Source organism: Pantherophis guttatus, chromosome 6 (assembly GCF_059756535.1).
Source record: "Pantherophis guttatus breed Tessera chromosome 6, ASM5975653v1, whole genome shotgun sequence".
NCBI lineage: Eukaryota > Metazoa > Chordata > Lepidosauria > Squamata > Colubridae > Pantherophis > Pantherophis guttatus.
The window spans coordinates 68,389,069-68,415,769 of record NC_142068.1 but is presented as its reverse complement, the minus strand read 5'-3'; the positions used below and the strand labels follow the sequence as shown (position 1 = coordinate 68,415,769).

The window sequence follows — 26,701 nt, the reverse complement described above, 5'->3', positions numbered from 1 at the left end:
GTTTCCTTGCACATAAAGTTAAGTTTCTATGGGCATTTTCCTACTTCTCTTATCTTAATTGGATAGATTGGATAATAGTTATAAGGATGCTTAGTTTTTCTTGTACCAGTTTGCTTTTGCAGGCGTTAGCTTCAAAGCAATTGATCCTGGCCCCAGAGTTCTGATTCTAAATGAAAAAAGAAAACATTTAAAAAGAATTAGAGGAATTCGATAAAATGTTTTTTTATCAAATCAGGTACTGCATAAATAATAACATGGAAACCTATTCTCTATATAAACTGTAAAATAATTTTGTCCAAATCTAATTGATTCCTTATCTCCATAGTTCAACCTATGTTTGAGTAAATGAGTATGTCTAAAACTTTACCTTTACATACAGGTAGCACTTGGCTTAATGATTATTTGTTCAATAATCAAAGTTAGAGCGGCAATGAACAAAGAGACTTAAAACTAGTCTCCAAAGTTGTGGTTGATGCAGCACTCCTGTAGTCATGTAACCTAATTGTTAGTTGCTTGACAGCTGGCTTGCATTTACAACTGCAGGGATGGTTCAACTCCCCCTCACCTGCCTATCTCTCTCATCTATGCCCTTTTGGCCCCCTGTCTGCCTCCCTAGCTGACTTTCACTGTCTTCTTGCTCCCACTGCTTACCAAGCATGCCTTGCTTGGCCCTTTGTGAGGTAGTTGTTGGCTGCATGAGGCTTTCTTCTCCAGGTCATGCATGGGAATTTCCTCAAAAGACTGGGAAATCTGACTTTATGTGTCAGCATAAAGCAGTTGCCTCATGAAGGGCCAGGTGAGCAAACCTCAGCAGCAGGAGCAGCAGGAGCAAGAAGACAGCAAAGGTCAGCTGGGGTGGCAGAGTGCAGGGTGGCAAAGATGTCCAGAACAGTGTCTTTATATTGTTGTACTGGAACTTTCTAGGGCAGTGGTCCCCAACCCCCGGTCCGTGGACCGGTGCCGGGCCGTGGAGTACCTGGCACCGGGCCGCGCAGCGGCCGGGGGACATCAACGCTGCAGCGCAAAGGCTCCTGGGCCGTGCGCAATGGGCCGTGCGCAAAAGCTCCTGGGCCGTGCCCCCACCCCTGCGCGCGCTCAGCGGGCCGCGGCGATAAAAAGGTTGGGGACCACTGTTCTAGGGCATCTGGGGATTTCTGAAGGGGCTGCTTTGTGCTGTCCTGCTGGGCTATGGCGTCACACCATGCTATGGCTTCACGCCATGCTATTGGGGCTTCCAAAGTGGCTGCTTTGCACTGCAATGCTGGGCCCTCCCAAGGAGGTTAGAACGCCTGGGGTGGCCCCAATGTGCTAGTCGTTCCCGACTCTAGGGGGAGGTGCTCATCTCCGTTTCAAAGCCTAAGAGCCAGCGCTGTCCGAAGACGTCTCCGTGGTCATGTGGCCAGCATGACTAAATGCCAAAGGCGCACGGAACGCTGTTACCTTCCCATCAAAGTGGTCCTTATTTTTCTGCTTGCATTTTTTACGTGCTTTCGAACTGCTAGGTTGGCAGAAGCTGGGACAAGTAATGGGCGCTCACCCCATTACACAGTTAATATCACATTAAACAGCAGGCCTAATATTTGTATTTTAAAAAACATTTAAAGTATAAAATAAATGATTATATAAAATAGAAAAAGAAAGAAATATGTGGATGGAAAATAAAATATCAGTAAATAAACAAAATTCATAGTTACAAAATTTAAAAATTGTTATTTCTTTGATTAAATGAATATATAAACTAATTATATCACATGAGATACTTGCAATCATTACAAACCTCTAAACATTAAAATTTATACAGTATGGATGTTGCCACTATTATCTGAAATAAATGTGCATGATCTAATAGAAAAATAAAATAAATAAATATTAAATACTACCGGTAAAACATAAGTAAATACAGTATTAAGTTCTAGATTTCCTTTTATTGTTCTCCACTGTTGAATACAACAAATTATAAATATTAAAATTGCCTCCACTATTTTTACATTAAATATTTCTCCCATAAAAACCAAATCCTAAGTATCTGAGTTTGCCTTGTTATATTACATGTAATATTTACAGAAGCTATTCTTCTTTAAATTTGATCAAACTTACCGTATGTTCTAGAGCTATACTTTTACTTTTGCCATTAGTAGGTATTCTCCTAGTTTGGTTTCTGAGTATATGATATTGTCAGCTAATTGTCACTTCCCCAATGTTGGGCTAAATTTCCCTGTGTGGCCTTCAGCATGTCTCTTAATATTTTTAAAAAATATTTGTTCTGGAAAAGTTCCTAGTAGAAAAAAGATGAGTTATCAATTCAAACTTTGTTTTGATTTTTTTTATAAAAATAATGCTGTGTATTTATTTCTAGTACTTTTGATTTTTTTTACATAAAATCTGACAAAATATTCTTTTGTATTACATTTCAAGCATTTATTATGATTTATCTATTTTTGCAATTATGGGTTGGAACTATGTACAATCTGTAAAACAATTAATACAATTTTTTTCTTAATTATAGCTTAAGGTAAATTCCATCTCCATCCACTCTTCCATAGTCTTACTTGTTCTGTCTCTGTATAAGATTTTAATAACAATGTCTATATACAGTATAGTATATATGTGTGTCTGTGTCTGTACACACCAGACCTATCTCGGTTCTGTATAAGCATTTCAAATTCTATCATTTGTCTTAAAAACCTTTCTATCTTGATGTCACTTTTTATTCTAGAGATCTGTGAAATCAAGCATGATAAATTTTGATGTTCACCAAATAATTCTTGCTGTGTCTTTAGCCCCTTCTTTCAGTGTTGTAATTTCGAACTGTCACTAACTAATGATTATAAGTCAAAGACTACTTGTATACATAATTTGAGTATTTCTGCACTTGGATAGTTATAGTAAATTAAAAGCTTATTATTTACACCCACCCACCCACATTCAAAGTGATTGCCTGAGCCTGGGAAAAGACACAGTTGTTTAATTATCTTGAAACAAGATTCATTGTATGCAGATCCTGCAGGTTCTGAAGCTTCTTGCAGAAGATTTGAGGAGCCATATAAGTAGTCCTCACTTAACAACTACAATTGGGACTGGCAAATCCATTGCTAAGTGATGTGACTGTGAAGGGAGACATCATGTGACTGTGACTTACGATTTTACTGCTGGATTCTCCATTGATTCTGCTTGTCAAAAGCTGGCTGTGAAGCTTGCAAATGGTATACATCTAACCGCAGGAAATTGTGACAGTTGTAAAAAACTGTTGTTTGCAAAGTGCCTGAATGTCAATCATATGAATAAGGGAACATTGCAATAATCATACTGGTAAATGCAAGGGCTTATTGCAAAGTTACGTTTTTGCACCTCATAGCTTAAGATATTAAGATAAATATTTCTATCAATAAACTAGTTCATAGTATAAATATTGAAATCCTGCGAATTATTTCGTCTATCTCTGTGTATCTATATCTATATAGGATAGCTTTGATTATCAGTAAAATAATTTGGTCTGGATTTAATTTGCAGGATAGAAAGTATTTATAAACGTTTTAAATGATTCAGGAAAGAGAATATGAGCAGGTTTTATCTGAACCTTGGTACTGAACTAAATATAACCATAATTTATATGTGATTGGCAAATGCTCAGTCAATTATATAAGTCTAGGCGCATAGTCAAAGAAGTAAGAATAATGAGCTTTTATTTTTGTCCAACAAAAAGTCAAAATTTATTAGAGTGACTTGCAGTGTTCCTGCCAGCTTTCCTATTCACTTTGCTTGGGGAAAGCCAGCAGGGAAGGTTGCAAATTGTGATCATATGACCATAGCTCATTGCAACATCATAATTGCAAGCTAGGCACATGAGTGCCCAGATCATGATCATTTGACCAGGAGGCTGCTACAATGTCCACAACTTTGAGGATTGGTTATAAGTTTCAAGGTTAGTTTTCTTAAAGACCCTATTCAGAGAGTTTATATGAGCATATTCCAACAAAGGAGTCTTTAATTACCTCTGATCTCTAGACTCTGTCAAGATGCCTGATAAATTCAGTAAATTAGTATAATTTTTTTAGTCAGTAGACCTTGAAATTACACTGGCTAATATCTCTTCAATCAGCTGAGGTGCAGTTACATATTACCGCCTGTTAACTTGGTCTCCTATGCTTTTTAAGGAAGCTGTAAAGCTTGAGTGTAGTTGCCGAACTATTGATTTCAAACTTTTTTTGTGGTCTCCAAGTTTTTTATTGCTGATTTAGATGCAGCATTTTCTGAGAATTAATAGAAGGGCCAATAAGAAGGGACCTTAGGAAGGCCATTTTGCCTATGAATAAAGCAAAGAAAAAAAAGGAGAGGGGTGAATTTAGAGCACCAATTTTCTCCTTTTAATTTACACATGTTCAAGTTCTGTATCAAATTTAACATGTCCATTCTGGAAAATCATGTGATTGTTAGGGGATTCTGTCTTCACTTCCCATTTGATCATTTAAGCAATTGTAATTGATAAGGCCACTGCGAACCTAACCTAATGGCGAACCTTTTCGGTACCGAGTGCCAAAAAGGGAGCACGCATGCACGCACGCAGCACCAAGTGCCAAAAAGGGAGCACTTCACGTGCGAAGGCCAGCTGATTGTTCCGTGCGCATGCGTGCCAAAAACTCAAAAGAGAAACGGGCGACACCACATGTGCCAAGCAACATGGCTCCAAAGTGGCACACATGCCATAGGTTCGCCATCACGGTGTTAAGGGGAACATCACATTTCCATGACTATACTTTACTTTCTCCTTTCTATTGACTGCTTGTCAGTGTTCTGACCTAGGCTCCCTTAACAAGCAGGAGACAGGAATTGGTCCCTGCAAAACCTCTTTATTTACATGACTGTGAATTACGTTCATTCACAGTCAGCAAGGTTTGTCCAAACAGTTTTTCAAAGGAATATTTCTCAACACACCTTATCTTGTTTGTCAAGCTGCCACGTAACTTGTTTCCAACCGCAGTACAAGGCAAAACTTGGCACAGAGTCTCTCAGAATCACGGAACAAACGAATTGTTTCCTGCAAAAGCCGACTCCCTGTTCACTCCTCTTCTATTTCCTATGGGAGGGGCCAATCACCTCCAAGGTGTGGCTTTACTCCCGAGTCGACCCTGGTTTCTGAGTTGTTCTTGTCTTCTGGCAGCTCTGTGCATGCGCACACTGGGAATGGGCTCCAGCTGTTCCTCTGCCTCACTGCTGTCTAACTCCCTCTCTACCTCCGATGCAGAGCCCTCAACTGAGCTTTTCCCAGCCCCCAGGATTGGCCCACCTTCCTCCCTAACCTCCTCAATGTTTGACTCTGCTGCTAGGTCCGCTGGCCACCAGTGGGCCACAACAGTCAGTTGCAAAACACACTAATTGTGATCATGTTGCAATTGTTATAAATGTGAGGATTGATCGCAAAGCTTTTTTTTTTTTTACACCATTATAACTTCGAACATTGATAAAAAAAGGCACTCAATAATTGAGGATTACTTTTAACTGTAATCCCTAGTTACTAATAAATTGCCATAGATAGTAAAAAAAATGTTTTAAAGAATAGTGTTAAACAATAAAGTCAAATTCTGTGTCACAGTGATTAGGAAATTTCCTTTGATATATCTATCACCAACTGTTAAACACAAATCCTGGAGTGTACAGGTATTTCTCTGCCTTGAAGGCAGCCTCAATGAATTTTGGCTGCTCCAATATTGTAATTGATTCTGGGGTGAAGCCACGCAGCCTAGGGTGCCGCAGCCTGTACTCCTGCAAGTTCCAGAGCTTCAAGAAGGATATTTACAGTAAATTTATCAGTCAGTAAGTGACTGATCAGTGGAGAATGATGAGGAGGACATGGGACGTAGTGGGGTGGGAAACAGGTCCAAGGACTGTGGGGACCCAGCGGTAGAAGATGGGGGAGATAGGCGTGGGCACCCCTGTAGTACCCCTGCAGTACATCATAAGGGTGAGTGGATTGACACATATCCCAATTTTGTTCACGTGCCCATGGGAGTGCTCTAGTTACCATAACTTCGAAACCAGATAGTAAGAAGTTTTTTGAAGTTACAACAACCAGTTAGTTATAAGCCAAGGACAACTTGTACTGAGAAAAAACATAATAGTCTGAGAACATACTGAGATATCTGATTGCTCATTGTAGAAGAAAAATGATTATGCTAAAGGATTAGTATGGTATACTCTTAAAACAGGGGTGTCAAACTTGATTTCATTGAGGGCCACATCAGGGTTGTGTCTGACCTTGGGGGGCCGGGTTGGGCATGGCCAGGATGGGTGTGGCCAGCTTGACATCTCTCCTGTCAGGGGGGCATGTGGTCACTCGAGCGATCTGCTAGCGAAAACGGGCTTCCGAGCTCCATTTTCACTGGCAGAGGATTGCAGGAGGCTGTAGCAGCTGAAAATGGAGCTTGGGAGCTCATTTTTGCTGACAGAAGGACCGCGGGCCGGTCCTTCGCTGTTTCTAGGGCAGCCCTGGGGGCCGGATCTAAGTACCCCGCGGGCCAGATCCAGCCCCTGGGCCTTGAGTTTGACACCCCTGTTCTAAGACAAGCCATATTGAGCCCCTTTTTTTACCAGTAAATCCCTAGGTTTGGATTGGTAGTTTCACAGTTTTCTGGGAGGAAATGACAAGAGTAGGAGAAATGTACCAAGATCTTCCAGTCTTTGGTGCAGTTACTTGCTATCTTGACCTCTTTCCCAAGGGAGGAATAGTTCAGGCACGTTTAAATGGGATGGTTGGTTAAAGGAGATTGTATTATGCATTAATTCATTTGCAGAATTTAAGCAGTGATGTTTGCAGAATTGGCCATCCATACATTAAATTTGTCCTATGGAGACTTTATTCATGTAATCTTTAACGATGAACTTCATTATTGGCTGTTGTATTTTTATGTAAGGCACTAAAAAGTTAATTGGTAGAAAATTGATTTATGAATGAGGTTATAATTATGTTGAATAGAAAACTACCAAACAGAATGTTTAAAATATATCCAAATTTTATCTTTTGTATATTCATGTATATAGTTTGTAAGGATAAATTTATTCATGGTGAAACAGTTAGTTTTAGCTTTTTTTTTTCTTTGTTATTTGTAACAATTACAAAGTATTTTGGGGGTGACTTAGTCACTTCCAGAAAAAAACATACTGTGTATCTTGGATTTTAAGCAACAGTCTATATATTATATAATGTCTGGACTGGGAAACTTGCAGGAAGTATTTTTCTGCTACAGTTTAACCAGACAAATTTAAACTTCTCTTTTAGGGCATTTCTTTTGAAGATTTTATACCTCTTAAAGTAACTTCAATGTTCTATTTTAGCATTGCATGCATTGTGCATCTAGGTAAACTTATTTTGGATACAGCTGAGGCACTAAAAATTTCTGTTTTTAGCCATGAAATAGTGGAACTCCATGGGGCTTCCCATTCACAAAAACTCTTCCTCAACCATAAGTGCTCTGGTGGATCTTTAATAACCCTTTATCAGAAAATCTAATCTTAATTTTTCTAGTCAGTTTTTAATATGCCTGGGCAATGCTTTGGATCCAACTCTAAATAATGTTTCTAAATGCATGGAAACCTGAGAATAAATATGGTTATTTTAATTAATCACAAATAAGTGATTTATTAAAATAACCATATTTATTATAACACATTCTGCTAGAGAGATGTTCCTTGAGGATGGGCTCCAGCACGAGTCCGAAAGCTCAGAAGACTAAACCTCTGGTCTTCGTGACCGACCAGATTGGATTCTGCAAATAAGTGTTTTGTTTATACTCCAGTGTATTCAGGAATACCACTTTCAGATCACATCCAAATCATTGTACATTCTTATTTCTAGTTAGCTTCATAAACTGTATATAATGTTTGTTTATATGAACAAGCCCCATCTTAATCCTGGCAGTCATTTGCTAGGCATTTTAATGATCACTATAAAAACTATTCTGCTTGTATCAGTAGCAAACATTGAGTTCTTGCCTTCAAGTACTTTGATGTTGCTGTTAAACTTGGGTTTTATGGCAACCAGCATTCCTTTAATTGGGAATTTAAATGTAGGAAAAATGACATTCCCATGATCAGACAGTTCAGATTTGGGGGGAATAGGCAAATATACAGAACGAGTATTGGAAATATGATAAAATGAATAACTCCATATATATTCGTTTCCAACAGTAAACAAGTTCAGATCAGCTACAAGTTTGAATATAATTTGTGGAAATAAATTCCTCTTAAATGATAATTATAGTGTGCGTATGTGTATGTGTGTAAATCAGATGGTTCCTCCAATTATACTTATTTTTTCAAGTTGAACTTGGTAAATGGAGCCTAGTGCTGTATTTTCTTCTGGAAGATGAACATTTAGCAAAAAGAAAGTATTTGGAGCCCAAAATTTATTAACTTTTTATTTTATTCATTTTTAAAAAGTATAAATGTCCCTTGAATGTTAATTCTGTGTGCACTTTGTGCTTGCACTAAAAAAATAAAATATTTCTGGCAAAGATTTTCAAGAGCTGCTGCGTACTGCTTATTCTTCTGTTGTGCTTCAGTGCATTTATCTGCTCCCAAGTTGTTTGCACAATTTTACTCTACCCAAGGGTTTTGTATCAAAATAATTGCTTTATTTTGCAAGCTAAAAGTGTAGAGCTTTCCTTGGATGCAAACAGTGTTATTTTCAGGATATATTTCAAATTAAGATTATTTCATCTATATCTTGGCTTCTGTTTATCAACATACTTTGAAATGTAAAATTCATTTTGGTTAAGGATATGTTTCTGTACAGTATTTAACTTCTTGTAATCTTCATAGAAACAGCAGTATTATTAAAATAATTGCCTTATGTTGCAAGCAAAAGGGACAGAGCCTTTTCTTGGGTGCAAATGGTATTATTTGTAGCATATATTTTAAATTAAGCTTATTTTATTTCCTTGCCTACTTTGTATCTTGGCTTTTGTTTGTCAAACAGAAATAAATATATAAAATATAAAATTCATCTTGGTAAAGTGTCTTTTTCTGTACTGTATTTTTATAATCTTCATAGAAGCATTAAATTATATTTTTTTAAAGTAAAGGGTTTTAGTGTAAACTGATTTGGATGCAAAAAATTGCAAGCAATATTCCATTCACAAAAAATAACTCTTGCATTCCACTGTTTCTCTTCCTCTAAAGTGTTTTTATGCTTGAAAGAACCTGTAGAATTACACTTGATGATTTTGAAGAGGGAGAAATACAGTTGCAATAAACTTGAAATTCAAATACATGCATCTTGACACAAACTCATTTAATTGGGAGTAAAGGCATCTCCTTCATCCCATTCTAGATCAGTTGACAGTTAATATCATATGATTTATATGTCAGTTGTTTAACCTTTGTCCACTGTACACTTTAATAGATCATACTAAGTGTGTGAGAAAATAGGAGGTATCAATGCCTTTGCTTCAGAATGCAGTTAGAAAGTGAAAAAGTACATTTATGCTAATATGTTAAAATAATTTGTTAGAAAAAATTGCATTTCTGGCCAATGATAAGTATGGTCCTCCTTCTTGTTCACTTGTCCTACTGTTCTCAACATTTGTTAAAAGAATTATTAACTTGAGCTTTGCATATTTTTGCTAATCTTATAATAATTTGTGATGAATGGAATAAGTGTTAAATGACTGCATTGTTTAGTGACAATTTTGTAACGGTCCTTTTTTTGTTTTGCTTTGTTTTTTTCCTAGGACCGGAATCGGCCCTATGATACTTTTAACTTGCACTCTTTGGAAAACTCATTAATGGATATGATAAGGACTGATCATGAACCTCTTAAAGGTAAACACTACCCTCCCAGTGGCCCACCAATGAGTTTCGCTGATATAATGTGGAGGAATCATTTTACAGGTTAGGAATATTCATATGTTCATACTTACCTTAAAAGAAAATCAGCTTTTTTTCTGCTATAACATTTTGATGTGTTATTGCTTTTTTTTTTTTTGCTAGTAAATAAATTGCTAAATGTTTAAAGCTACTCCTTAATTTTAGAATCTCAGTTAACTGAGATGAAAAGTAAGTATATAGTATGATTAATGATACAGTTAGATGTCAAATCATAGTTTATAGATTGGCCTTTTTCTCCAAAAAATATCTTAGATCATCTATTTTAAATTAAGTCAAAGAAATAAACATAATGTTAAAGCACCTGGTTTGTTCTATTTTGAAAGGAGTGTGTGTAACAAACTTGTGGCATGTGCATTTTAAATCTTGTTAGATAGACAGGATGCCAGAGCTTTTGACATATATAACTTCCAAAGTAAACAACTATTACAATTAACTGTGAGAACTTCCCACAGTTATAATTTCTCATGAATTTTTCTACAACTTTCCTTTTTATTTTTAAGAACTCAGTAGATGTGCAGTCTGGCACATGAATAAGAACAATCTTAAAATTAGAAAAAAAATATTAATCAGCTCCAATTCCTAATTCAGTATATACTTTTAAGAATAATCCAACCAAGGAGACCCATAAATGGTCCAGAAACATTTACTAACTAAAACCTAACATATGTAATTTCTTTCTGGGTGGTATACAAAGTTAAATCAAACAATTAGAACAAATCAAATAATGTTCATGCCTCTAGAATTTACAATGCCATTAGTCCTTGCATTAGTGGTATCCCACCTGAATTATTGCAGTAGATTTTTTTAGGAGGCCCTCCTAACTCTGCTTTCTGTACACTATGCAGAAAGTGTGCTTCTAGATCTTTCCCAACCCATCCCGACTTCTGTATCTCCTTTCATTGGTTGAGTTTTTAGAGCTGTTATCACATCCAACACTGGTTTATGTCATTATTTTGTTAGTTATATAGTTACTTTTGTTCAGAACTGATAATGCTAGTGTTTCTTACTTGTAGTTTGTATTAAGATTCTAGCAAGGCTAAGTGAAAAATATACACTTAAAGGAAAAACACTTAGTTTGCAAGACTGTCCAAAATCTCTATTCCAAATGCAGTCAGCTGAGGTCATGTGTCTAAAATTATGCAATTCACTTCTAACCCTTTTTAATTCTATGCATCTTGAATTGATTGCTTGAAAGCCAGGGAAAGATTTTTCATATTAAATATGTTTGATAAATTCATGCTTATCCTTTTTCATGTATTGGAAAATGGAATTATTTCAGGGTCTTTAAAAATTTGAGAAGTAATTGAGCAGTGTGCAAAGGTTCTTAAAATTAAACATTACTTAGCTGTTTAGTCAGCTACTTTCTAATATATGCATATATATATTTAGAATACATGTATATATTTAGAATATTCTTCTACTGTCTCATCTGTTTAACAGAAGGGAATTTGTAGAAATGAGAACAATAAATAGCTTAAATATGTATACTAAAATAGTTGAATAGCAAAGTATTAACAGAATAATAATATTGGAGAATGAAATTGTTAAAAGCTTGGCAGAATAATGTCTTCAATTAAGGACATCAAAAAGAGGCTAGGTTAGCCTTCTTAGGATCAGAAAGATATTTTTGATATTTTAGATTATTAATCAGTGTCACTGTTTCAAGGGTTATTATGGTTTTTAAATTACATACCAAATGATCTTGTTACTTGTGTTTTGTACAAGCTGAAATTGGAAACTTACTATCCACTATTACTGAATAAAGAGCCTTGACTGGTTTCCCTCTAATAAAGTTAATTATTATTGCTGCTTGCTGTGATGTCCATTGAGCAAAGGTCATCAGCCACTGTTGCAATCTGGCAAGAAGTTAAAAACAGCCTATACAATTTTTTCAGCCACAAGGTAACAGGAAAGTGGTCACTTTCAGGTCAACTAACATTTGCAAGCCTGGATAAATAGTGGATTAAATTCTGAGAGATCCTAACATAAGCTAACAAAGAGAGCTTGGAATTAGCCCAGCAGCTATATTCTGCTGGATAATATAATCATCATTAATAGACCTATTTAAAATTACCACATACAGTTTCGTGAAAGTCTGGATAAAGCCCTCTATAATCACTGTATACATCTTTAAACTGGTGGCATAGAATGAGGGATGTTGTCTATGGAGATTCTCAGTCATCCGGGTCATGGTTGTCCCAAAGGTGCTTTTTCAAGAGGCAACTGGACTTTCTGGTTTTTCTTTGAAGACATTTTGCTTCTCATCCAAGAAGCTTCTTCAGCTCAAGAAGCTTCTTGGATGAGAAGCAAAATGTTACAAAGAAAAACCAGAAAGTCCAGTTGCCTCTTGAAAAAGCACCTTTGGGACAATGACGGATGTTGTTATAAAAGATAACGGCTGGCAGTGAAATTTAGCAAAGAATGATTTATTGTTTGCTCTGATTCTCTTGCATTGAAACTTCCAACCAATATTAAATATATTGTCTATAGGTAGCTGTTTAATGACCACTCTCATTCAGCAACTGTTAAGATGGTGCTGAACAAGTAGTAATCAGTCCTCAAAGTTCCCACAGTCCCAGCACTCATGTGGTCATGTGGTTGCAGTCTGGCCCTTGACAACTGGCCTGCACTTATGACAGCATCATATGATCACTATTTGCAACATTCTCTGCCGACTTTCCCCAAGCAAAGCCAAAGAGGAAGCCAGCCGGGCAGGTGGCAAGTCACTCCAGTAAGTTACAGGCAATCCATGTACCTTCCCCTGCCCTGCAGCAGCCACTTACTGGCCTCCTGGGGACTTACTTAATGATTTTTGCTTAATGCTGGCAATAGGAAATGCTGGGATTTCCATTGCTAAGCAGTATGATCATGTGACATCTCACTTGCAACTGTATTACTTAGCGATGGAAATCCCAGCACTCCCCACTGTCATTGTTAAACAAGGATTACTTGTAATATTGCAAAATACTGTTAAAGTCAATATTTAATGAAATATTGCAACTGTTAAAAGCTTCTGACTAATTTGTTTTCTCACTATGTTAATGGGAATTGTTAAGTGTATATTTACTGGACGACAAAAACAAAATCCATACCAAACTGCTAACTACCTTTGGCTTGAGAGCAAAAATGAAATATATTCCGGCCATTGACTAGGTTAAGCGGACTACCCCATACAGTATTTCTGTTGGTTTTTTTTCCCCTTTACTTCTTTGCCATATTTTATCATCTTAATTTTCAGCTCTGAGAATCTTAAAATATAATACATACAAATTGACATTTCATAATTGTAATTGAACATTTGCTTGGCATTCTGTGATGATTCAGAATAGCCCCCAGAACCACCTGCAGACCTACCATAGAGAGGCAAAGCGATTGCAGAAACATCTGTGTGCTATACTTAAACAAATAGGAAAATAGAGTAGCCCCCTATAGGAGTGTTTTATCTCATACTTACTCTATCTAGACTAGGGAGTAAAATAGAGAACATCTAAGCGGAAAATATTTGAATATAGAGAGGTTATACAATAATCAAGGATGGGTGGGACCAGTAGTAATCATAATCTGAAAACTGAATAAGGATCCTTAGTTAGTTACTTAATTATTTTAAACCTAAGAATTTCAACCAGAAAACCAATTGTGTCTGTAATGGTTTCAGTCAGTTATCATTTAGTTTTTAGCTCTTATCTTACTTAAAAAAGTTTAGTTTTGGATTGTGATTCTTGGGTTTAGCTGAAATAAAATGGAATGCATTCAGTTTTCTGCATCCATGAGATACTTTTGAAACTGTGTTTATCATTACTAATACTATTGAATGAAATAGTTTCTATAATGTATTTCAGCTTTAATTTGAGTGAAGAGCTTAAAATCATGACATTTTTAGGTTAAATCTCTTTATATTGCAATAACATATAAAGTACGTGTATGGTTGCATGCATATATGCACACACATGCACACACTTATATACACATTATACATCTTGACATTTTGATTTTCTGAGAAGATAGTTGTTAAGTGTAACTTAAAAATAGAAAGCCAAAAAGCAGGTGACAAAATGTCAGGCAGCCAGTCCCTGGTAGAGTGACTTGAATGAACACAACATGCACACACGCACATCAGATGTCACAGATTTGGTTCTATTTTTGTACCTGACTTTAGCAAAGCAAGAAAAAAGTATTTTTAAATGTGTTTAGTGCCATAATTACAAGCTTCACTTCTATGTTACCAACTCATATACAAACCATTTACTGCAATTTGGTTATTTGACAGTTATTTTGGCAGAATTTTGTGTGCCAAATGGGATTCTTCTGCACTCTTATCTGAAGTTTATAAAGGATTTGTTTGCTGTTTCTCCCTTGGGGAAGTAGAAGATTGTCTTGAAACCTTTTACAGAAATGCCAAAACTGCTAGGTTAAGTCCTGGAAACTGTTTTTGGCAGGGGCATAACTGAGTACATTTTTTGTAACATACTTAGATTCTCTTGTTCAGAAGATAATATTCTTGCTTCAGGTCTCTTAATTAAAGCTAAATAATAAACTTGTGAAGAGGATCCCCTGTTTGCAATAGGGGATAATAATTCCTGCTGAAGAGATTAGCCATTGCTATTGAACTTACATTTACATTATTTTGCTTTAATCATTCTAGGGAAAAGAATAGGATAACATATTAAATTTTAAATAGTGTGGAATAAATTACTGCTTCCATGCTTCCATTAATTCTTGTGAAGTACAAGATGTTCCAAAACTGTTCTACTTAGAATATAACAAGAATCAGCTCTTATGGAGATTTTTATTGTTTCTTTCTTCCTTTTTATTTTTTAAAACACCAAGATCCTTCTGACTCAGCTTTACCTACAATTCTTATTGTAAAGGCTATGATTTATGGTATATTTTGTATTATAAGATGCTAAAACCCAGTTTTACTGATTTTAAAAGCTGTTTATTTCACATCGTACTGTACTTGGGGAGATGGAGAACTGAGACTCAAATTAAATAATGGAATAAAGGTGTTTTCAAGATATATAAGATTCAGTTCAGAGACTCAGTGATTAATATTTCCATTGTCTTTACCACAACACAGTTCTGAATGAATTAAAGAGGCTTGTAATAGTTTCCAGAAGCAAAAGATTTCATACACTCACGAGTTAATGAGAATCCAAACTACAGTAGACATATAAAATAGGCTTTCACTTTTCTTGAGGAAGCATAAGCAAGTTATTTCTACTCACACTATCAGTAATCAGCTAAAGAAACACTAAGTTTTGACAACAAGAAGCTTGCTAGTATTTCTTCCCAGATTTCCCTGTTGAGTCAATGGGCTGGAGATGAGGGAATAATAAGTTTTCCAGTGCACTGCGTCTACACTCCATAGCTGGGATAAATCCTCTTCTCTGACATCAACTGAGAGAACTTTCAATTAAATCAATACGTCACTCTGTGCTCTAGCCACGCCCCCCCTTGCCCTCAATTCCCCAGTCTTTCTCTCAGTTGCTGACAGACAGAGGATTTTTTTTTTTGGCTCTGTGCTCTATTTCTAGTTTCTTGAGTTTAGAGGTTTCTTTATTTTTGAATGGTTTTTTGTTTCGTGTGGAGAGCGAAGACGTGGTGATTGCTTGCCGCTGGTCAGCTGCATTCGCCGGCAGCGTGCCTGAGTGATCTGGGCCGTTCCGTGCTTAGCATGTTGAGCGCTCGCAGCCGCTGGAGTCTGACCCCTCGGGGCGGATCCGGCTGACGAATTTGCTGCTGGCGAAGGGGGGGCTGGGCGGTTCGCCGTCGTAACCCCTGCCACCAGATTGCATTTCTATCAGCTCTCCAGTTAGGTAGGCGGCGGAGCGGCAAGTGCGGCCTATTGCGGCTTTAGCACAATTTTTCACGCCTCAGCAGTTTCCCGACGAGCGGCAGCGGTCCCGTCAGTTTCTGCGGGCGGCGCCGTCTTTCGTTGTGGCAGATCTGAGGCTTGGCGGCAGATCACACACGGAGTGAGTCATTTTCGTTGAGGGAAGATGGGCGGCCGTTTCTCTGGTTGCCAGCCCCGGCGCCGCCCTTAGGCCGGACTCCTCATGGCTGACATAACAGGTGGCGGAGTCGCCTTGCGGCCACCATTTTACATTCACTAGATCGCGCCCGCCATTTTGTTTGGATGAAGGCCGCTGTTGAGTGACAGTCCCGGGCCTTCGGCAGGTTGTCGGGGTGTGGCCTCCCCCGGCTCACACTACGTTGCTGCAGCATTGCAAGGCTCTCTCATCCCTGGCTAGCTGACTGCCTTTGCATCGTAGGGACCTGGTTTTATATCTCTACCCAGCGGCCGCTGTTCTCCTTGCTGCAGTCTATTCCTGCTCGTTTGTGCTCCGTACCTGCCCCACACTGGTGGTCGAACTTTGGGGTCCTCAGTCCCACCAGTTGTTGGCTTGTTCCTTGAGTTAAAAAAAAAAACCCATTACATTACCTTTTCATTTGCTTCCTGAAGAGTTCATTTCAACGAGTGACTATGTCAGATTCGTCACTTTTGTCGGATCTAGAACAGGAGGCCAGCCCTCCCAGATCTGCCAGGTCTCAAAAGAAGAAAGTGGGCAAGCGGTCTGTATCTGCCAGTCGCAAGTCCCATCATTCCAAGGCCTCTGCCACAGCTGACAGGGACGCCCTCCGGCGCCATAAGGCTTTTCAGCGGCAGTACGAGAAGGCTAAGTGAGCAATGGCCACTTCGCTCTCCGGTGAGGTGGGACCATCGCAATCAACGCAACTCGCTCCCGGGCCCGCCACTGCTGGGACTCCTTCACCAGTTCCATTGGCCTTGTCCAAGGGTGTGTCACAGTCTCTGCCAGATGTGTCTGCTGCAGGATTGGACACTTTTCCTCTGGCCCGCAGGCTGGCGCCTACTGCTACCTTTACGCCCACAGCGGCAGGGCTTCGTGCCTTGGAGCCACCTCCTGTGGGCACACAGTTTGACTTCCAAACCATGCTTTCCACAGCTTTGGCGGCCATTATGGCAGCGGGTGCCCAGCAATCACCTCAAGGGCCGTCTCCTGGGTCGACTCAAGCTCCGTCTCATGCTCCGGTGCCTCACAAAACCCGGTCCCCTCGCCGACGTGAGTCTGATTCTTCTGCTGATTCTGACCAGGAGGAGGACTATCCTGAAGATCTCGAATTTTCCGAGGACGAAGGTTTGTTGCCTGACTCCCCAGCCTTTACGGGGTTATTTCTGCCAGCCTTGTTTAAGTCCCTTCTCCACAAGGGTCGTTTAACAACTAATCTGGGTTCGGTGGGGGTACAACCCACTTCTTCCCAGTTGGAAGTGGGTCCTCATGATGCCTTGTTCAAACAAGCCAAGCAGGAAAAAGATTTTATTCCGTGTCCCCAACTGTTCATGGACATCCTCCAAGCTCCTTGGGGTCAGCCCGGGTCGTTGACTGCGCCTAGCAATCAGGACAAGAAACTTTCCTGCCCTGCCCCTAAGCTGGAGGCGCTTTTGGACTTACCAGCTGTTGACATGCGGGTGGCGAGTCTCGCTTCACAGTCGGTGATTTCTTCTGACCTGTTGGACGGTCTGAAATCGGAAGACAGACGTGTGGAACTGGCCTTTCGCAAGTCACATCAAGCGGTGGCCTGGGCCATTAGAACCGCTACGGCCACTTCTTTCTTTAACCGCACTTCGTTAATTTGGCTGCGACAGTTACAGGAACGGCTGCCTGCCAAGGCTACCCGTTTACACCAAGATGTGAATCAGATCATTGCAGCCACAGAATATTCAGCTGACGCTTCGCTGAATTCTGTGAAATTTGCTTCGCGTGCTATGGCATCTTCCATCACATCACACCGCCTCTTCTGGCTGCGCCCTTGGAAGGCTGATATCAAAACGAAATGGAAGCTGGCAGCAGCCCCTTACAGGGCGCCCAGCCCGTTCGGGGCCGCCCTGGAACCGGTCCTTGTGGAAGACAAGGATAAGCGGAAAGTTCTACCATCGACCTTTCGCAAGCAGGACAGGCGTTATACTCCTTACACACCCCGCCAGTCTTTTCGATCCTACTCCGGGGCCAGGGGGTCCTCCAGTTATCGACAGTTGTTCCAGTCTTCTGACCGTTTTTCCGACAGACAGCGGTTTCGAGACCTCAGGCCGCTTCAAAACGACCCTTTTGTGGATCTGGTGCCAAGCCTTTCCAGCGGGGCAAATGACTCACCGGCGTCTGGTCCAGTAGGCGGTCGTCTCCAGGCCTTTCACCACCAGTGGGAGCTGTCGACGTCGGATGCTTGGGTACGTCATACTGTCTCCGAGGGCCTCTCGATCGAGTTCACGGACCGTCCACCGGGGTGATTCATCCGGTGCCCCATTCCTCGTTCTGCCGAGCTTCGTCGTCTGATGTTAGTGGAAATAGCTCACATACTGGATATCAGGGCGATAGAACCAGTGCCACTGGACCAGCTGGGAACCGGATTTTACTCAGTTCTTTTTCTGGTGCCCAAGAACTCGGGAGGATGTCAGAGGGATCCTCAACTTGAAACAACTGAATCTGGCAGTACGTTACCGCCGGTTCAAAATTCACTCTCTACATTCGATTCTTTCTTTGGTGCGCCAAGGGGATCTCATGCAGTCGATGGACTTACGTGAGGCCTATCTTCATATGCCAGTGCATCCCTCGCATCGCCAGTTTCTGCGGTTCGAGTTTGTGGGCAGGCATTACCAGTACTGTGCCATGCTGTTCGGGCTTTCTTCAGCGCCCAGGACTTTCACCAAGTTGGTGGCAGCGGTCAACGCGACCTTCAGCTCGGTTCCGGTGAGGATTTTATCTTACCTGGACGATGTCCTGGTCCTCTCGTCCTCCCGGGCCCAAGCGGCTCGAGACATGGAAATGGTGTTTTCTGCCTTTCGGGCTCACGGGTTCACCATAAATCTGGACAAGAGTCAGCTTGTGCCATCCACTTCCATCTCGGATCCGTGATAGACTCTGTGAAAGGGCAGGTGTTTTTGTCGCCGGAGAAGGTGCGGAACATTACGAACTTACTGGACCAGGTCCTGGCCCAGAGATCGGTTTCCCTATTGACACTCTCGCAACTTCTCAGGAAGCTTGTTTCCTGCTTTCACATTGTTCCTTGGGCACGCAGGCATTCTCGCCCACTACAATGGCTACTCCTTCCCTTTCAGCGGACGGGGTGCTCCAACACAGCAAGGAAGGTGTTTGTGCCTCCCCAGGTATGTCTTTCCCTCCGGTGGTGGACATCGTCAGCCATCCTGCGGGGCTGCCATTTTCTGGGCCTGGACCGGATCGTGATCACCACCGATGCCAGTCTCCACGGGTGGGGTGCCCACCTTGCCAACTAAGTGGCCCAGGGACTGTAGTCCCAGTCGGAGCGCCTCCACAACATCAATCATCTCGAACTTCGAGCGATTTGGCTTGCCCTCCTTCACTTTCGTTCCGCCATTCAGGGCCGTCACATTCTGGTCCTCACGGACAACACAGCCACCAAGGTGCACGTGAATCGAGAAGGTGGGATGAGGTTACATGCCCTGATGCTCTTCAGTTGGGCGGAACGCCATCTTCTATCAATTCGTGCGAACCATATCTCCGGGGCGGCCAACACGCGAGCGGACTGGCTCAGCAGAGAGTTGATCGACCCGGCCGAGTGGCAACTGCATCTGCGGTTGTTTCGGGAACTGTCTCTCCGCTTCGGATCACCAGTGGTCGACCTGTTCACCAGTCCCGCCAACGCCCAGCTTCTTCGCTTCATTTCCGATTATCCGACTCCGTTAGCAGAGGACTCGGACACCGTGAGGTGTCGTTGGCTGACTGGACTGTTGTATGCTTTTCCCCCAATCACGCTGATTCAACAGGTGATCCGGAAGATGATTGCAGAAAGGGCGGAGGTGCTGCTGGTGGCTCCGAATTGGCCGCGCCAGCCTTGGTTTGCCAACCTAGCGGAGTTTTCAGTGACCAACCCATGGGTGATCCCTCCCCATCGGATCGCCCTGTGCCAGGGGGCCATCTGCCATCCAGAGCCTCAATGGCTCCAGTTGGCCGTCTGGCATTTGAACGGCTCATCCTGAGGAAAGGTCGGCTGTCGAACCCGGTAATCGGCACTATTCAGGCGGCCCGCAGGCCCTCCATGACGCAGATCTATGAGGCTTCTTGGAAGACCTTTTGTCATTGGTGTTCTGGCCATCATGTGGATCCGACTTCAGCAGCCATCCAGGATGTTCTTGACTTTCTCCAGTCGGGATTGGACAGAGGTTTGGCTCTAGCCACCTTGCGCCGCCAGTTGGCGGCACTTTCCACGGTGATTTCCTTTCCTCCATACCACTCCTTGTCTCATCACCCGTGGGTGCGAGACTTTCTTCATGGCGCTTCGAACTTACATCCTCCCACGGTCCATCGTTACCCATCTTGGGATTTGCTTTTGGTTTTGCAAGCTCTCACGGTCCCTCCGTTTGAACCCTTTGGCTCTATTTCTCTCAAGTTTCTTTCGTTTAAAGTAGCCTTTCTTTTAGCAATCACGTCGTCCCGGAGGATCTCCGAACTTGCAGCACTTTCCGTTAAGAAAGATCTATGCATATTTCATGCTAATACGGTGGTGCTCTGGCTGGATCCTGCGTTTACGCCCAAAGTAAACTCGTGGTTTCACCGCTCGCAGGAGATTGTTCTACCAGATTTCTGCCCTTCTCCCAGGCATCATCGTGAAGTTCTCTGGCACACCCTCGATGTTCGCAGGGCTCTGTGTCATTATATTCGCCTAACTGCTTCATTTTATAAGTCAGAGGCCCTTCTCGTTTCGTTTCACCCGGGTTCTATGGGCCAGAAGGTCTCCTCATCGACGGTGGGCCGTTGGATTAAGGCCTGTATCTCGGCCGCCTATGAACGCCAGGCTCGCCTGGTGCCGGCCAGGATTTTGCCTCATTCAACACGGAGTGCGGCCACTTCAGCAGCCTGGGCGACACAGGCTTCGGTGTTGGACATATGTCGGGCGGCCACTTGGACTTCGTTGTTGCCTTTTATCCAGCACTATAAAATTGATGTTTACGCCTCGTCCGAGCCATCTTTTGGGGGAAGGGTCTTGCAAAGGGTGGTTTCGGGGTCTTCTGATGGGAGCAGTCAGCCACCCAGCCCTGGGAATTAGGCTTGGGTATGTCCCAGCTATGGAGTGTAGACGCAGTGCACTGGAAAACAAGACATTGCCTTACCTGAATGTCCATTTTCGGGGCGCTGCATCTACACTCCATCCCCTCCCTCTGTTGTTGTTGGGGCTTCCTGCTCCGTTGTTTCTTTATTGTTGAGGTAGTGAGACTATTTCTTAATAAAATTTGTGGTTCCACTTACTGTGCTGCGCCTTCGTTCAAGACTGGGGAATTGAGGGCAAGGGGGGCGTGGCTAGAGCACAATGTGAAGTATTGATTTAATTGAAAGTTCTCTCAGTTGATGTCAGAGAAGAGGATTTATCCCACTATGGAGTGTAGACGCAGCCCCCCGAAAATGGATGTTCAGGTAAGGCATTGTCCGTTTATTTTTCCTCCAAAGCACAATATTTAACATTAGGTACTGTTTCTTGTTAAAGTTAATTAATTGAAAAGTGTGTTTTCTGTTAATCTAAAAATCAAATTCCAAGAATTAAAAATGAGCAGAACTAGTTCCATTCTAAAGAAACCAATAAAAAGAGATTAACATGTTTAGGTTCATTTTTTTCTCAGACGGTTTGTTATCTTTTACCTTTAATGAACATAGCATATAGTTATTATTATATATCTTTTATAGAAGAAGCGATGGAACACATTTTGAGATGATTAACACTTCATATCTGTTTGATTTTCAAACTCTAGTTTTTTAAAAAATTAACTCTAGTATTAAAATTTTGTTTAACTTTTTTTAGGTCGTATGGGTATAAATTTTCATCATCCGGGAACAGATAACATTATGACACTCAATAGTAAGTTCATATCTTACTTTACTGCATTTTATACAACTAGTATATTCAATATGCTTTTGCATTTACAGTATGTATCCATTTTGATTGCCAAGGAAAGGGAGTAGAAATAGATAATATAAAAGTCTCTGGACATCATTCAAAAGCCTATTATATTATTCTAAACTGAAGGGATTCGTCTTAGAAGAAAGTTGATTGCAATACAGATAGTTCTTGACTTACAACACTTCGTTTAGTGACAGTTCAAAGTTACAATGGCACTGAAAAACGTGGTTTATGATTATTGCGACATCCCCATGGTCACATGATCAAAATTCAGACACTTGGCAACTGACTTATATTTAGGACTGTTGCGGTGTTCTAGGGTCATGTGATCACCTTTTGCGACCTTCTGACAAGCAAAGTCAATGGAAAAGCCAGACTCACTTAACAACTATGTTACTAATTTAACAACTACAGTGATTCACTTAACAACTGCAGCAAGAAAGGTCATAAAATGAGCCAAAACTAATTTAACAAATGTTTCACTTAGCAACAGTAATGTTGGGCTCAATTGTAGTTGTAAGTTGAGGACTATCTGTATTGTGATTGTAAAAATCTGTACAGTATTTTGGAGAAAACTAAAATGTATGGTAAAGATCTTCAGGTTTTTGGAGCCTCTTAGGAGTCACAGCCCCAAGTGCTCCGACCATTACTGGGACTACTGATTTTTACTTTCCATATCCTCTCTAATTCCTTATGTTGCTGTCACTTGACACTGTTATATCTATCATCATCCATCACGGCTACTTTCTGATTCCTGTCTGTTACTTCGATGTCTGGTTGATTGGTCAGTACCTGCCTGTCCATCTGGATCTGGAAATTGGGATCTAGAAATCAGGATCTTAGCCCTATCATTCTCCATGACCTGTGGAATCCCTGTTCTAAATTAATCCATACACAGTGCAGATGTTCCTGTACACAATGCCAGCTGGTTGTGCCATTCAGTGAAATACCCTACCACTTATTGGTAGGATTGTCCCTTAGGTCTCCAGAGAGGTAGTCTGCACCTTGGATCCTGTCCAGTGAGGTATACCCTCCTTCTATGGATCTGGTACTTATTGCCTGTTCTTGTGCTGCTATCTTTTAGTCCGACTCCAGCCCACTCCACCCACTGATAGTATTTCCCAATGCACCCACCTGAACTATCTGTCAATTGTAAAATCCCATTCAGTGTCTTGTCTTGACCATAGTTGCTATTTTGCCCCATGACTGCTGTTACACAGGCATTCTCTCAGGCAGCTCTTCTGTGGGTGCCATCTTACTGATGTTCTCTTGGATGCTCTGGATTTCATACAGGACAGTAACTGACACCCATCAGATCCCGCCTGTCTTCTTTCCAGATGATGTACAGTCTTTCTCTGCAGTATCAGTATTATAGCCAATGAGGTTTATTTGGGGTACAATTATTGCTAATTGCAAATTTTCCAATATATACACATTTCAATATATACATTTAAACATTTTTCTGAAACATTCAGAGTTGAATGTTTGATTGACTTTCTTTCTTTGGCAGGCAATATCTGCTTATTTTATTACTAGTAATAAAGTTGTGTAATAAGTGTTTGGCGCATTACAATTATTTTGTTATATATGTTTTAAATAAATTCATTTAAATCAAGGATAATGTGGTTTTATTTTTTTAAACTCAGCATAGATTTTCTTATCTGTTTGCATAAACAATCTAGTTTGTTCTGAAGAAGAGTAGCAGTATGATTAAAGTCAGACAGAGTTATGCACAAACAACCTAAATAGATTCTGTTGTTGTTGATACTATTACCTATCAGATCTGTCTCCAAGAGTTTATGAATCTGTACAAATTTCTGATTATTGAGGGTTTTATTTTTTATTCCATAAGCCTTCATGTTATAATTAATAATTCATAGGAATTGTATTGCATTGCAAACGTGAACTTAATAAATTATTGGAAATCCCATTTTTATGCACCTTGATATTAATACACAGCTAGTGAATATGGATGTATTCATGTTAGCACAGTGGAAATGTTGATCATAATCAACTGTTGAATTAAATTGGATTAGTGCAGGGTATATGTTGCTCTTATTTGATTATTAATGAAAGATGCAACTATATTTTCTCTTCCGACAGTGCATTAAATGCATTTATGTGTTCATTGTATGATTCTTTTGGCCACTTAGCAAGCAATGTCCAATCAATATAATCTATATCATAACTATGCTATTTGCTTTTGTACTTTATTCTAGATTATATTCCTGTAAATTAACTCCAGTAACTGATAGCCTTTTAAAATATAATGTGGTCCAAACCTCTGGAAAATATTACGACCTAGCAAGATACTATTTCTTGGTATCATCACTCCCAGTATTTAAAAAAAACCCACTAACAGCTATCTCTTTAGCATTGGACAGTGCTTTGCTGCTCTGAATTAGATAGATAGACAGAGAAGATCTATGGTTTATTAATTTTCTTATTTGAGGAGTGGTCAATTTACAACTTATTGATATTCAGAAAAAGGAGGAGATCATTGGGTCAAACTAATGTTTGCATTTATCATGTGGGTAATAATGTAAGAAAAATTACAGGTATTTTAGATATACAAATAGATATGGATGAAAAATTATTTACTTACAGAAAAGAAAACAACTTGGCTAATATATCAGTCCCTTTTACCAAATGGAACTACACATTTCATGTAGTTTGATTGCAATGTGGACAATAGTTTGACTACAATTAAAATGAAAGATAACCTTTTAAAATTTAGAAGGTAATGAAGCAGTGATAATTAAACATGTATGTTTAAATACAGAGAACATATTTTGAGAAATTAAACACTATTAAGAATATTATTACTGTACAATGTGTTGAATTTAATTCTACCAAGTACTTCAGAGCACATGGGTACGAGTATAGCATTTATCATGAATCCTTTCAAATAGCTGTATTTTTTCCCTGGATTTTATGGCAGTTTTGTACTGTAGCCATAAGACCTTGGGAGGAGACATGGTTGCTTTAAAGATTTGCAGGTAGGTTTAGGCATTAAAACAGGACTGATTACCATTATCTTATCTATTCAAAATCATTCCAAAAGTTAAAAGTAATTCAGACTGGATTTGTTTCTTGGTACCATTTGTTATCACTTGTTGTCTAGTTAAATATAATTCATTCAATCTCCACAATTAGTCTATCTTCCCAACAAAGTCCAAATAAAAAAAGTTTGCAATTAAGAGTAATAAATCCATTCCCCAATCTTCCCCAGTCCTCCTTAGAAAAAGAATTTATCAGTTATCCATGTCATGATTCTGCTCCTGTAAACAAATGCAGACTTGAAGTTCAGAGAGATGTATGGACTCAACTCAGTTAGTTCTCCATCTGTACAGTCAATATCTCTTTGATTTACAGCTTTCAAATCAGATTCCTCCAAACTATATGCCTCTGAATATTTTCCATGACCATTATCATCTCATCAAACTTTCATAAAAGCTTTCAACTAAAAGTTGTATGTTGTATGTTGCCAGAAGGTCTTTTCTCACATTTCAGACACTGCTTTGTCTGTAATCTCAAACAGTCTATGAAGCTAATCTATCTAATCTATGAATCTTAACCAGAGAACAAAGAAGCTGAAGCTGAAGGAAAAATGAAAAATATTTTCTGAATATTTCAATCCAAAACTAAAAGAAAAATTAAAAAGAAATAAACTCCAAGTACTTTGCAAATTAAAAAGATATAAAAACCCTGTGGTGAGAGTCCAATATTAATGTAAATCAAATGAAAGCATTTCACCAATCATAAGCACATCGTGTTTCCATAAAGAAAGCAAAATTTATTTAGAACAACAGCATAAATCAAAGGGAAAAAGAAACAAGAGAAGAGTTAAAAGTCCAGTAAGGGGTTGAAGTAAATCAGCATTCAGCTGGCTGGTCTACTTTTAAAGATGTAAAGCAAAGTAAAAGTTCAAAAAGTGAAATTAAGACCAGGCATGCTTAAAAAAATCTGAAATGCTGGCAGGAAGATGAATGCCCGCAACTTTGCAATTGCTCCCAGACAGAACTGGAACCTTCCAGACTCCCCTTCCCAAATGGGTCCACAGCCATCCAAAAGTCATCTTGGGTTCCTAATTTCTCCCATTCAAATCCAGGGAGCAGCATTGCCAGAGAGTCAGCTTAGGCAGCAAGATCGGCAGATCCTCAGCAAGAGAGAAAAATCTCCTTACTGTTCAGCAGCCATCTTGGGGAGGAGTCTCAACATGTGAAATAGTAGTGGGTTTCAATTTAGTTTACTACCGGTTTGCTCGTGCACTCACGTGTGCATGTGACGCTTCTGCGCATGGGTTAATCTCCTCTGCTTAGCTGATTGGACTGAATCTATCAGAGCTGTTAGGACACGCCTCTGTTGCTAGGGATCCCCAGCTTTTGACTCAGTCCCTCAGCTAGGACAGATGTGTAAAGGCTTTCTCCAACTCTTTGACAGGAACGTTCCTGGATCCTTTCTTCATCACTATATTCAAACTTTGTGAGGGTTACCCAGCTGATTCCCGAACATCTGGTTGAGTCACTGGGGTTGACTCAGTGGTGAGGGCTTTGGCTTGAGCAGCCAGACAGTGGTCTTCTTGGCTGTCAGGGTAGGTGCAGGGTTTTTTCCCACACAGCTAACCCCAGGATTGTCCTTTCAGGATTAAAAAACTTTACATCAGAAAGCAGAGCTTTTGCGCTCCCAATTTGACAGCCAGGGAAGCCAGATGGCGGAGCTTTTGCACTCCCAACCTTAAAACTGACAGCAGAGCTTTTGCACTCCCATTTGACAGGCAGCAGGGCCGGATACTGGAGCTTTCGCGCTCCCACCATTACTCGAGTCAGGCAACCATTGCAGGAGCTTCGCACTCCGAGAGGGGCCCTGTGCC

General features: G+C 40.3%; 1 protein-coding gene across 14 annotated transcripts in view; it reads left to right on the top strand.

The window, feature by feature from the left end:
- CPEB3 (cytoplasmic polyadenylation element binding protein 3) overlaps positions 1–26,701 on the top strand; it is a 92,046-nt gene that overhangs the window by 34,874 nt on the left and 30,471 nt on the right. For 7 of the 14 annotated variants that reach the window (XM_087871698.1, XM_034430448.3, XM_034430449.2 and 4 more), the window contains 2 exons: positions 9,726–9,885; positions 21,730–21,786. In XM_087871698.1, coding sequence (XP_087727824.1) covers positions 9,726–9,885; positions 21,730–21,786 — 217 coding nt within the window. Of the gene's footprint in view, positions 1–762; positions 846–9,725; positions 9,886–21,729; positions 21,787–26,701 lie in introns of those variants that run through there. The other 7 variants (XM_087871701.1, XM_087871700.1, XM_087871702.1 and 4 more) reach the window with 3 other exon arrangements.